The 12,988-nt window shown below is 39.6% G+C and overlaps 1 protein-coding gene across 1 annotated transcript; it reads left to right on the plus strand.

Moving 5' to 3' along the window:
- Positions 1-210: 210 nt before the first annotated feature.
- Positions 211-837, plus strand: LOC148022936 (dirigent protein 11-like). The gene has a single exon (XM_087695287.1). The coding sequence runs from the start codon at positions 211-213 to the stop codon at positions 835-837; it is 627 nt and encodes a 208-aa protein (XP_087551413.1).
- The last annotated feature ends 12,151 nt before the right edge of the window (positions 838-12,988 follow it).

Consider the following 12,988-nt stretch of genomic DNA (forward strand, 5'->3'; position numbering starts at 1 on the left):
ATTCACGCATATATAGACGCTTGTGGCAAATATTGTGGAGTCAGATCATCGATCGAAGGTGAAGCGCTCTATCTCGCTCTCGCCCGCACGCAGTATCTTGTCACTGAGACACACCACCCACCCAAGTCCCCCACCCAACACACACACACACACACACAAACACACACGCTCTCTCTCTCTCTCTCTCTCTCTCTCTGTCTTTCTTCTTACATGGCAGTGGCAGCTAGCCGTACTCTCACAGGCAGCGCTGCTCCGACGACAGCTGTCGAGCGGCGGAAGACGGCCAGGGTATTGGCCTTACTCGCCATCGTCATGCTACCATCGATGGTGGTAGAGACTGCAGGGGCGCGGTCATCAAAGAATCAGGACTCTTATATTAAGTTAAAACCGAGTTTCCCTCTCAGCGTGGAGTTCTACGTCCACGCCTTGACGAGCTCGGCGACCTTCACTACCAGCCCCTCCAACCCTTCCGTTACGGGCACCTTCGGCCGGACCGCTGTCTTCGACTACAACATCACCTCCGGACCAGACGTCCAGTCGTCCCGGCAGCTGGGTTCAATCCGGGGCTTTGAAGTGTACAACAGCCTTGACCCGGCCTCCCCCAGCGTCCTGGTCCTCAACACCATCACCTACGACGACGGCACTTACAACGGCACCTTCTGCCTCCACGGCCAGGCCAACATCAACCTCGTCTCCTACGACATCCCCGTCCTCGGTGGCACCGGCTCCTTCGCTGGCGCCTCCGGCTTCTCGCACGTCACTAACCTCGGCCCCCCCGGCGACGATCACGTCTTCCAGCACGTCCTCCACTTCTTCCTTCACCAGTCCATCTTGTGATGAGTATAATCCTGCCATTATGTTTTTGAATCAACATTTGTAATTTATATGTTAAAAATAATCGAATATGTAAGATTATAAATTTATTTGAAATTTAAGAAGATATATTAGAATTCAAATAGTAGTTTTTGAGATGGTAAACTTAATATGAATATTAAAATAGTGGTTTGGTGTTCAATTTCAATATTAAAATGTGTTTATTTTTTAAGATTTAAAATGATAATTTGTATAATAAGAGCACTCAATCTTATGAATATATTGTCAAATAAGAGACTCGATCTTTTAAAAATTCAAAAAGATACACTCGAGTTTCAATAATAATTTTAAACTTAAAAAATGAAAATATACATTGTAAACTTTACAATATCAAGATTAAAGCTTTTGTTGTTTTTCTTATAAACTACTTTCAAATAGATTACATCTATTGAATGATTGTTGAGATGAATGCGATTTTGCTATGAATCTTTCCACTTTTAAAAAAATCCAACTCACTGAATTCAAGCTTAGTAGTATTGAACAGTGGAAAAAAGGTGGTTTTGAAGTCTTCGAAATACATTTGCATCAAAAAGTAGATCATGTTGTTACAATAGTAATAATAGCTTTTGGAGATCTTGGTGCTAAAAGTTGTACATATGATGTGGTCTACCAACTTCCAATAAGTTGCTAAGTCTATGAATAAAAAATTTGGAGTGCACCAAGTGTCCCATGTGTGTTGTTCTAAAGCATTAACATGAAGATTCCAAATATTATATTTGATTTGGACTTCTATTGACTAAGCATCCTCCAGTTTTTTAGTATATCCCATTCTATATTGTCAAGTAATTATTCAACAAAAGCCATATCATTCATTGCTAATTATCATTTTTTGTAATTGATAATTTGCATTTTTCCTCATCACTTCAACATGTATAATCTGTTCAAGTATCTATTCATTTTAGTAATATTTGATTGTTTAAAAAAATATAAGACTTTTTTAAATACTAAAATAAATAAACATGTTTTTATATGTAAAATAATTATGTATTTTAATTTAAATTGATTTAAAAATATTTGTAAGTTATATTTTGTGTCAAAATTTAAAATGCAATAATAACATATGTTTTTTAAAATGTATATATTATTACTATAAATTCAATAATATGTTTAGAGTACCTTAAAATAAAATGTGAATTTAAAAAATAATTTAATAAGGATGAATTTGAAAAAAATTAATGCTAATGAGAATTATATATATATATATATATATATATAAAGATAAACATAAAATACTTGAACATTATATTTTTTATTTTTTATTTATTACATATGAAAACATTATAAATTAATTTTGATTTATCTTAGTGTCATAAGGTGAGTTGTTTATTTATGATAAATGAGATTAAATTTATAAATCTTTAAATGATTACATAGATTATTGAATGATCTAACTAATATATTTCAATTGAATTTACTTCAACTAGATCTTAATTTATACTTGTCCAAAAATGATCTATTTGTGTTAAGCATACAATTATTTTTAAATATAAATGATTGAACAGTTTATCTTTATTTCTTATTGAGTTTAATATTGGATTAGTATTAATATGTTTGAATGTTTCACTAAAGGATTACAAATTGCAAAGCGAATCACATTATTCTCCATCATACAATTTATATGGCAATCATATAGCTCAAATGTGTACTTCATGGATAAATATTGTGTTTGTAACTAATATAAACAATTATACTAATTGGTTCATAACAACACTATCCACGAGAATATCGAGTGAGAAGAGTCAGTATTTAATTATGTACACTTTCTAATATGACAAAAAAAAGCCTTAATACATGTAAATATGAACAACCACATCCAAATCATGCACACAAAACTTGTACACCAATTAAAAAAATGATAATAAAATTCAAAATAGGAAAATACAACAATTACACTATTTCAGGAAGTCAATCTCTCATACAACTGCCTATTGCGCATACAATACATTGAACGCATAATTGTTGTATGTCCTTATGTAACTATTTTTGGAAAAAAAAGTGTACTATTTGAGAGGGGAAAAAAGCATATGTGTTTGTTGCCATCGCTCTGCATTTTGAGAGAGAGAGAGAGAGAGAGAGAGAGAGAGAGAAGCTCATAGCCATAAGTAGAAATGATGCTTGATGGCAAGGTTGAGGAGAAAGAGCTTGTGCGCGAGGTCGAGGGGAAAGAGTAAGAAAGAGAAAAACTAGTAACCTCTCTCTTTCTCTCTCTCTCTCCCTCACCATATATTTTCTCGACATCTCCCTCTTGCTCTCTTAAAACATAGAGTGATGGCAGGAGACACATGCCTTTATTTCCCTCTCAAACACTATATCCTTTTTTTTAAAAAAAAGTTATATACAAATCTACAACAACCATTGTGTTCCATGTATTGTATGTGCCACAGCCAGTTGTATGGGAAATTGACTTCTTGGAATGGTATTATTATTGTTTTTTCCTATTTGGAATTTCTTTATTATTATTTTTATTGGCATCCAAGTTTTGTGTGCATGATTTTCATATCTACATTGAGGTCCAACTTTTGTATTTACATGTAACGTGTCCACCTATTCACTCGTAGGACACGTCTTAGCAGCCCATCGGGAAGAGAGTCCAGATAGCACCACTCGGTACTCCCACAGAATGTCACAAGGTTTGCAATCTAGGTCCTCTCGAGTCTACGACGTAGCGGAAGCATTCCGGCCATTCCCACATAGGATCGACTTGAATCAGGTTTTTCCTAGTGGTCAAATTCCTAGAATGGTAGCTAGTGTCGAACCCCAGACGAACTATTTTACATAGAAACGTCAGGGTCGAAGCGGATTCACACTGCACTTGGTTCAAGGAGAATGAGAAACAAGAGGGATGCAAAGCTCGACCTCTTTGCCCGTAAGCCATAGTCCCATTCTATTCCCCTAAAACATTATAAATCGGGACTCTAGTATCCTAGATTCTAGGTCGTCGTTCATTGCTATCAAATTCCTTCGAGAAAAGTTCCCGGCCAACCGGGACTACCCATCCGTAGGACAGACCCACGGCCACATCCACCGCACTTTCCTCAGGGTTGCTTTAGTTGTCTAATTACCTACCACATTTAGTTTGACAAGCAAAAACAGCTTCCTTAACTAGCCAATTTATCACCGATTTCTTCACGTAACTTAAGCAGTGACGTAGAAAAACAATGTCAAACAAGTTCCTTTTCAACAATTGATCTTATTTATAAGTCTTTGGAATACATCATAATAATCTAGCCTGAAGGCTATTCCATAATCCGCCTGAAGGCTAATCCAACAATCCTCAAGGTTTACTAATCCAAGTTTCCGCCCGTAGACTAGTAAGCGGGCCTCGAGATCCAATCCCAAGTCACGTCGGCCTCTTGTGTAGGACCCAGAGACAAGGGATTTACGGCCAAAGCCCCCCCTAGCACCCAAGCGTCCTCCTGCTCCAAGTAGCACTCACGGAGAGAGCTCTCGCGGCGGGTTCGGTCCACGTGCCCGGCGCGGCTAACAACCCCCTTGGGTAGGGTCAAGTAGACAATCAGGGGTAACTGATACTGCCTCTCCCTCCAAGCCTTCAACCTGAAGCATTAATTATTTTTCAGCTTTAGTTCATTGAGCAAAGAAGTACAAACAGTGTTCCTAACTATACAAACACAATCAATCCAGCGGTCGTTTGTTTGGCCAACTGCTAAGGTGTGAATCCTTCTCTCCGAATGCATCCAACATTCGATCCGGAATCAATTGCGACTTGGCAAGATCCTCAAGAGTTTTGTTGTTTGTTTACCCTTTTATCCTTGGTTAAGGGTTTGTACCTTGTTAACCCAAATTAACAAACACCTTGGGTTCCTTAAACTAAGACAGTAAATCCTGGGTAACCTTGTTGCCCTAACTTGATTTGTCAATTGCTTGCTAGGCAATTCATAGTTACCCTATCTTGGCGACTCAGCCTCACATAAGGGTGATATAGTAGGATTACTACTCATCCTCAAGATAGTTTGACTTGAACTTAGGACTTGCCAGCCTCGTTCTTAGGAGTTGCAATACCATTTTGTGTTCTAGACACAAAAACCATGCGACGTTACTACTTGTTGCACGAGACAAGTATCACACCTAACTTGTGGGATCATTTCTCCCGTCAACGGCGTTCCTTGGTCAAGATGTAGGGTTTGGGATGTCTTCTTGACCCAACCCAACCCTTATCTTACTAGGCTGACAACATTTGGCCCTAGGGTTTCTAAATCCATACGGAGGTCTAGTCTTTGGCTAATTGATCCTTAGGGTAAAACCTTAGATCGTTATTGTATGGGCATCTAACTAACCGTAACATTCCGTGAATGTGGGTAGGACCTTTGGGTTCGAAAGTCTTGACTTGGCGTCCCAGGTGCGATACTAGGCAGAATTTTAGCGTACTAAACTCTACCTAGCGCATTGAGGTAACCATCATTTGAGTTACACCATTGCAAGCGAATTACCTAGTCTTGCCACTAGAGGTGATCTTTCCTTAGAAGAGATGTAAATACTTTTCCTAAGAGATGTACATAAATAAATTCAAGATACAACATTCCATGCAAGCATGCCATTCATAAACTTTTCCTTTTATGCCACTAAAAGATGTACAAGGACCATTTCTTTTCCTTGCCTAAATCATAATGATTGACAAGTTTAGGGCTAACTTGTATACAACCTATGTTGAAATTTATCAAGAACTATGCTCATAACCCTTCGCTTAATGCATTGAATCCTAGCTTTAATATGAAAAGCATTCTTCCTTAAATACGACTTCAATAAAAGAAGTCCATGCATAATGAATGTCATAAGACAATTATTGACTTTATTTGTTCAGCGGCACTTAACCCGACTTAAGAATGCAAACATCCTCGCATGCAACAGGTAAGTTGATGGTTTCCTTTTCATGCAATGCAATCTTTTGGACAACATCTAACGGATGTTAACGATTATCTCATGCAAATCACAACAAGGAAGTTATTGCCTAAATGCATTATGTGTTGTTCTCTTTCGCGAGGCAATCAAGGATGTATCTAGGAATATCCACCTTTTACTTAAGCAATATGCTTTCAGGATTGCAACTTGGACGTGCAAGCAATGTGCAACATGTAACTAAATCTTGTGAGACAAATAAATAACTGCATTCATAACTTCCCCATGAAAATTAAATGTGCCCAATGCATTCCTTTTATGGCGAATTAAACTTCTAAGAACCTCAGCATTGGGGTTTGAGGTATTATCCACACGTGTGCTCGGGGTAGAAACTCCCGTGTGAGCACCTCTCACCATTTTCTTGGGAGCCATTAACGAGTCGAATTCTGATTCAACAACTCCTCTTTGGCTCTTTATGTATTACGAATCCCTTTCTTCCCAATGTTTTCTCCTTCACGCAAGACACGGTCTTATAATTGCGGTTCTTAAAGAAACCCGAGATGGTGTAGATGAACAAGGCTTATGGAGGCTTTGTTTCAGAAGCTTCTAAAGAAGCTTCCTGTCTTCTATGACAGCAATGTGACGTGGAGAGAAAAAGTAAGATGATGATGGGGATAAGGATGAAGGTGATGATAATAATGATGATGATGGCGATGGGGGTGGGTTAGGCGGCAGCAGCGTGGCAGTAGGCGGTTGTGGTGTGGCGGATGGCGATGGCCTGGGACAGCACGACTGCCTCCTTTTCTTTCCTCTCTCCCCTCCCTCAAGCTTGGGGAGGGGGTGGTTTTATAGGGCTAAGGGGGGGGAGATAGCCTCCCACGTGGGTGGCTTGCATGCTTCCTCTCTCCCCCATACTCTCCACATAACACAAGGTTTCCTCCATACTTTCTCTCCCAGCCATGCATCGGCTGGGGGGAGGGGGTTAATAATTAAAAAAATTGCACAAAATTTGACAATTATCCATTTACCTTTTCCCCAAGAAGGGTGTTCCCGTGCGGCCTACGGGTTTTTGGCCTCGGCCTCCTACGCTCGATGCGGTGAGGTGTTTATTGAAGCACGCGAGAAGGACTTAGCCACTAACGTTATTCCGTTGTGGGAGATGACTTAGCACTGATTTTTCGCGGGGCATGTAGTGGTCAAAATTCTTTAATATTTTGTGCGGAAATATTACATTCTCTCCCCCTTAGAGGAATCGAGATGTCCTCATCTCGAGAAGAACTAGGGGTATTGTTGGTTGAGAGTACTTTCATCTATCCAAGTGGCATCCTCTTTGGGATAATCTTTCCACTGGACGAGGTATTCTCTCAAGGTTCTAGATCTCAATTGCCTCTCCCTAACATCTAAGATCCTGTCAGACCGTAGCTCAAGGACTCCTTGGCTAGGCATTACAACTTGTTGATCATCAAGTACGTGACTAGGGTTAGATACATACTTTTTCAATAGACTGATATGGAATACATTATGAACTTTTAGGTTCTCAGGGAGTTGTAATCTGTAAGCATTAGGCCCTAGGCACTTGAGAATCTTGTAGGGTCCACAATACCTTGGACTTAGCTTCTTGCATTCCCCCAAGGATAGGGAACTCTTCTTTGGGCATACGTGAATGAAGACCATGTCACCTTCAACGAGGGATATTTCTTGACGTTTCAGATCCGTGTAAGCCTTTTATCTGTCCTTGGCGGCTTAGATGTCCTATCTTATTGACTTGATGTGGTTATCCATATCTTCTAGCATCTGCTTTCAGGCTTCAACCCTCAAGGTTGGATCTGAAAAGTTTAAAGGACTTTGACAATCGTGTCCACACAATGCTTGAAAAGGGGTCATCTGAATGCTTTGTTGGTAAGAAGCATTGTAGGAAAACTCAACCAGTGGCAAATATTGAATCCACTTTTTGGGTTCACGGCAGTAGTGTGCCCTTAGCATATCCTTAATGACTTGGTTGACTCACTCTGTTTGACCATCGGTTTGGGGATGGTAAGTTGTACTGAAACAGAGTTGAGTCCCAATGGCTTCAAAGATAGCCTTCCAGAAATGTGATGTGAAGAGAGAGCCACAATCACTAATGATTCTTCTGGGTAACTCATGCAGTCTAAATATCTCCTTGATGAATAACCTTGCAATGTCAGAGGCTTTATAGTTTGTCTTAACAGGAATAAGATGTGCAACCTTGGTGAGCATATCCACCACAACCATAATGGAGTTGTATCCTCCCTGAACTTGAGATAGGCCAACAACAAAGTCTATACTAATTAATTCCCATTTCATTTGGTGAATGTTAAGTGGTTGAAATTTCCCTGGCATTTTGACATGTTCAACCCTAATACGTTGACAAGACAAACATTCAGTGACATATTTGAGAACGTCACCTTTAAGCCTCTCCCAATAATAGCTCTTTCTAACTGCATTGAGGGTCTTGGCATAGCCAGGATGTCCCGAAAAAGGGGAGTCATGGGCTTCCAAAAGTATCTTTTGCTTGAGTGACTGGCTTGCCGGTATACATAATCTCATTCTATAGTAGACAAGTCCACTATTGATAGAGAATTCTTGATACTTTGCTTGTAGCTTCGGGTCTTGATCCTTGACGAGGATCTCCCTTAGCATCTTTTGATAGGTTGGATCATGGCATGCCTCTTCTTTAGCTAACTCGAGAATTGGATTGTTTGGCATGGATACGCTTTTGGCTAGAGATCTGGTTGTTGATGGATTTTGCAAGATTAGAGAATTTAGAAATGCCTTGCGACGACTGAGTGCATCGATAACTACATTCTCTTTTCCAGGCCGGTATTTGATTTCAAAATCATATTTCTCCAGCACTTCAATCCATCAACGTTGCCTCATGTTGAGCTCATTCTGGTTTGAGACTTTTATGATCTGTCACTAGGGTAAACTTGTTACCCAAAAAGTAGTGTCTCCAAAGCTTGAGAGCATGGATGACAGCCAACAGCTCCAGATCGTGGGTAGCATAGTTCCTTTCATGGCTCTTAAGTTTCCTCGAAGAGTATGATATATGATGATCTTTTTGCATAAGCACACATCCTAAGGCAAGTGTGCTAGCATCAGTCATCACTTCAAACTCCTTACAAAGTCCGAAAGTTTTAGGATAGGTGTTGATACCAAGCTTTGCTTTAGTTTATCAAAGCTAGTTTGTTCAACAGTTGACCATACAATTGATGTTTGCTTCTTCAATAGATCCGTCAAAGGTGTTGCAATCAAGGCATAGTTCTTGATAAAGACCCTTTACCATCCTGTCAATCCAAGAAAACTACGTATTTCTTTGACAGTTGTTAGTGTTGGCCACTCCAGAATATCTCTGACCTTGGCCGAATCCACTGAAATTCCTTCCGCTGATACAATGAATCCCAGATATTCAATCTATTGTTTGAAAAATGCACACTTCTTCTTTTTGGCATAAAGCTTGTGTGCCCTCATTGTCTCAAGGACAATGCGAAGTGGGGGTTCATGATCTTCTACCTGTTTGGAGTAGACTAAGGTATCATCAAAGAAGACAAGTATGAAGTCATCAAGATATGGCCTAAAGATATCCTACATTAGCCTGTTGAAGGTAGCAGGTGCATTTGTCAGCCGGAATAACATGACTAGGAACTCAAAGTGTCCATATCTTGTGTTGAATGCCGTCTTTGGGATATCCTCTTCATTGATCCTTATCTGATAATATCCAGACCTAAGATCAATCTTGGAGAAGATCTTCATACCCTGAAGACGGTCAAGAAGTTCATCTATTCTTGGAATAGGATATTTGTTCTTAATGGTTGATTGATTCAACCCTCTGTAATCAATACATAGCCGAAGCATTCCATCCTTCTTCTTCTGGAACAACACTGGAGCCCCCCATGGCGAACTGCTAGGACGGATGTAGCCTTGGTCTAACAATTCTTGAGTTGCTCCTTCAGCTCAATCGCTTCTGGGATGGACATTCTATATGGTCTCTTTGCAATAAGTGCAGCTCCTAGCACTAGCTTGATTTCATGATCAACTTCCCATTGAGGTAGAAGTTCTGTCAGCTCTTCAAGAAATATGTCTGCGTACTCCTTTAGCCATGAAGGTTCTTCACTAGACTCCTAATTCTGATCTAGCTTATTAAGCTTAATCAAATAGACATGTAGTCCCTTTCTAACTCCTTTTATTATCCGAGATGCTTTGGCCAGTTGAATTTTTGGTTGGCAGGAATTTCCTGCAAATTGTCTAGTAGCTTCCCACCAATCCTCACGGCGTTTGCACTTAAATGAATGTGGTCACGGATTTAGGAAAAATTAAGCCGGGTCTTTCGGGTGATACACCTCCTAAAGGAGATGCTTTGGAAGCTTCTTGGAAGCTTCCAAACTCTTTTCTATTCTCTAACAAAAAAATCAGATGACCTCTTCTCTCCTTCTTCTTCTCTCTCTCCCTCTCTTCTTCTTCTTCTTCTTCTCTTCTCCTTCTCTCTCTCCCTACTTCTTCTTCTTTTCTTCTCCTTCTCTCTCTCCCTATTCTTCTTCCTCTTCTTCTTCTTCTCTTCTTCTCCTTCTCTCTCTCTCCCTTCTTCTTCTTCTTCTCTTCTTATCCCTCTCTCTCTCTCCCTCTTCTTCTTCTTCTCTTCTCCTTCTCTCTCTCCCTCTTCTTCTTCTTCTTCTTCTTCTTCTTCTTCTTCTTCTTCTCTTATTCTCCTCTCTCTCTCTCCCTCTTCTTCTCCTTCTCTTCTTATCTCTCTCTCTCTTTCTCATGGGGGGGGAGGGGGGTTTTCCACATGACGACAAGGAGGGGAGGGGTTTCTGATGAAGGCCACAGGGGGTTGCTACTGCCTGCCGCGAAGCTAGAGGGGGGGCCTACGTTGCAATAGGCCACGAGGGAGGGCAAGATGATGTGATCACCAGGGAGAAGGCGGGGCGCTATTTTTGTTCAAGATGAAGGGGGGGCTACGCTTTTAAAGAGGGGGGGAAGGGTGATATGGTCGCCACCCCTCCCACCTGGGGGGCTGCATGCACCCCATCACTCCCTGATCTCTCTCTCTCTCCCTGACGTGGTGTCGACGAGGAGAGACAGAGGAAAAAAAATTTGTACTAGAATTATATTTTTTTAAAAGGGGCACATATTACATATCTGGGGGACTTTGTAAGTTTTTCTTTTGTTTTGCTTGCTTATTTTTTTGCAATATCCTTTGTACTGACAATCGTGTTTCTAACAGTTTGTATTTTGTTTCCTTTGCAGCACTCCATTACAAAACGCGATTCGACGAGCCTTGAGTCTCGATATGCAAAGAGTCACGATCTCACTACATTGATTGACTGATTGTATGGACGCAGCGGCCCTGTAAGTCACTCATCTTTCTTGTTTGTAGTTACCATGTTTAATTAGAATGCATTATTGTATGGTGGACTGATGTGTAGTTGTTTCTTTTTTTGTAGAGTCCGTTCGATGCTCCTTTGTGATGGGACGAGCTTTTGGATGGCGATAATCTATAGCTCACCCTTGGATCCCTGTAGCTCACACATCCTTCTTTTTTGGTCATGTGATCTATGTAGACATTTTCTATGTAGTAGTGATATCTTGACATGATTGTACTAGTCCCTTTCATTATGCAATCATGTATTTATTTCATGTATCAGTGTTATGATTTAATTACACTTTGTCTTTATTTACACGAGCATTGTACACAATGTAGAAACTATTTTATATGGCCCAAATAAAGCACATAGTGTTATATGTGCCCTGCCACAAATTTTTTTTCCCTGTTACTATCGTTATTAGCATCAGAAATTTATTGCATGAGTCGTTATTGGCATCATTATTAGCATTGCAAAGTGTCATTATCAGCATCACCATTTATGTCGGTATCAGCTGATACCGATGCAAATAGCGACGCTGATAATAACGCTAATACCAATTATTCTATAGCGTCCCCAATAACGACGCTTTTTGCGACAACGAGGGTAATTTTCTTTATTTACATTTTCATCGCTTTTAACGTCGGTATAAGGCCTAGATCTTGTAGTGAGTAGTAGTGGTAGTGGTAGTAGTAGAGAGAGAGAGTTGTTGTGATAGTCGTAGTCGTGGTCGTAGTCGTCGTAGTCGTGATTGTAGTAGTAGTACTAGTAGTAGTAATAGTAGTTTTCTTGTTTGTTGTTGTTATAGTAGCAGTATTTTTTTTTCTTAATTTCTTGTTTATTGTTGCTTAGTTTTCTTATTTTTTATTGTTATTGTTGTAGTAGTAGTCGTAGTAGTAGTGGTAGTGGTCGTGGTAGTGGTCGTGGTCGTGGTCGTAGTCGTAGTCATAGTTGTTGTCATGGTCGTAGTCGTAGTTGTAGTCGTAGTCGTAGTTGTCATAGTCATGGTTGTAGTAGTAGCAGTGGTTTTCTTGTTTTTTGTTGATGTAGTAGTAATAATAGTTTTTTTTTTCTTGTTTACTATTGTTTAGTTTTCTTGTTTATTGTTATTATTGTAGTAGTGGTAGTAGTAGTAGTTTTTTCTTCTTTTCTTGTGTTGTTGTTATTGTTGTAGTACTAGTAGTAGTAGTAGTTGTTGTTGTTGTTTTTTCTTCTTTTCTTATTTATTGTAGTGGTAGTGGTAGTGGTAGTGGTAGTGATAGAGAGAGAGAGATATTTTGTTAAAGAAAATTGGTAGTAGAGAGAGATATATGTTTTGTTAAAGGAAATGAGAGAGGGAGAGGAAGAGAAAAAGGAAGAAGGAATGAGAGAGAGGAAATAAACATACAGCATAATAAAGAAAGAGAAAAAGAGAGAGAGATGGAAGGAGAGGTCTAGAGAGAATGAACGGATAAAAAACAAAGAGAGAGTGGTGGCGAGGTCCAGTAAGGTCCAGTGCAATACCACGAGACGAGAAACACTCTGACATACGTTAATTTGTGGGTGGGTGGAGACTTTACATACATTAATTTTTGCTGAGTTACAAGAGAACAAAATCCCTTCTCAAACAATTTCAGAAAGAAAAAAAGAACGATAACAAAAACAAATTATTTGTCATAACGTAGAAAAAATGGAAAACGATGAAGGTCGTGATGTTCAAGATCGCGAGGCGTATCTTAATCAGCGTGTCCCATATCCTTGCTCTCAATGTAAGTTGGCAATTAGATGAAAACGTCGATTGTCTATACAACACATACGACGCTTCGGCAAGTTTCAATTTGAGATCATTGATCAGGCGATCTTAGATTTTGAGCAAATGATAAGAAAAGTTTATATCAATC

This window comes from Lygodium microphyllum, chromosome 16 (genome assembly GCF_053477565.2).
Source record: "Lygodium microphyllum isolate KBCC chromosome 16, Lygodium_microphyllum_v1.1.10, whole genome shotgun sequence".
NCBI classification, from domain to species: domain Eukaryota; kingdom Viridiplantae; phylum Streptophyta; class Polypodiopsida; order Schizaeales; family Lygodiaceae; genus Lygodium; species Lygodium microphyllum.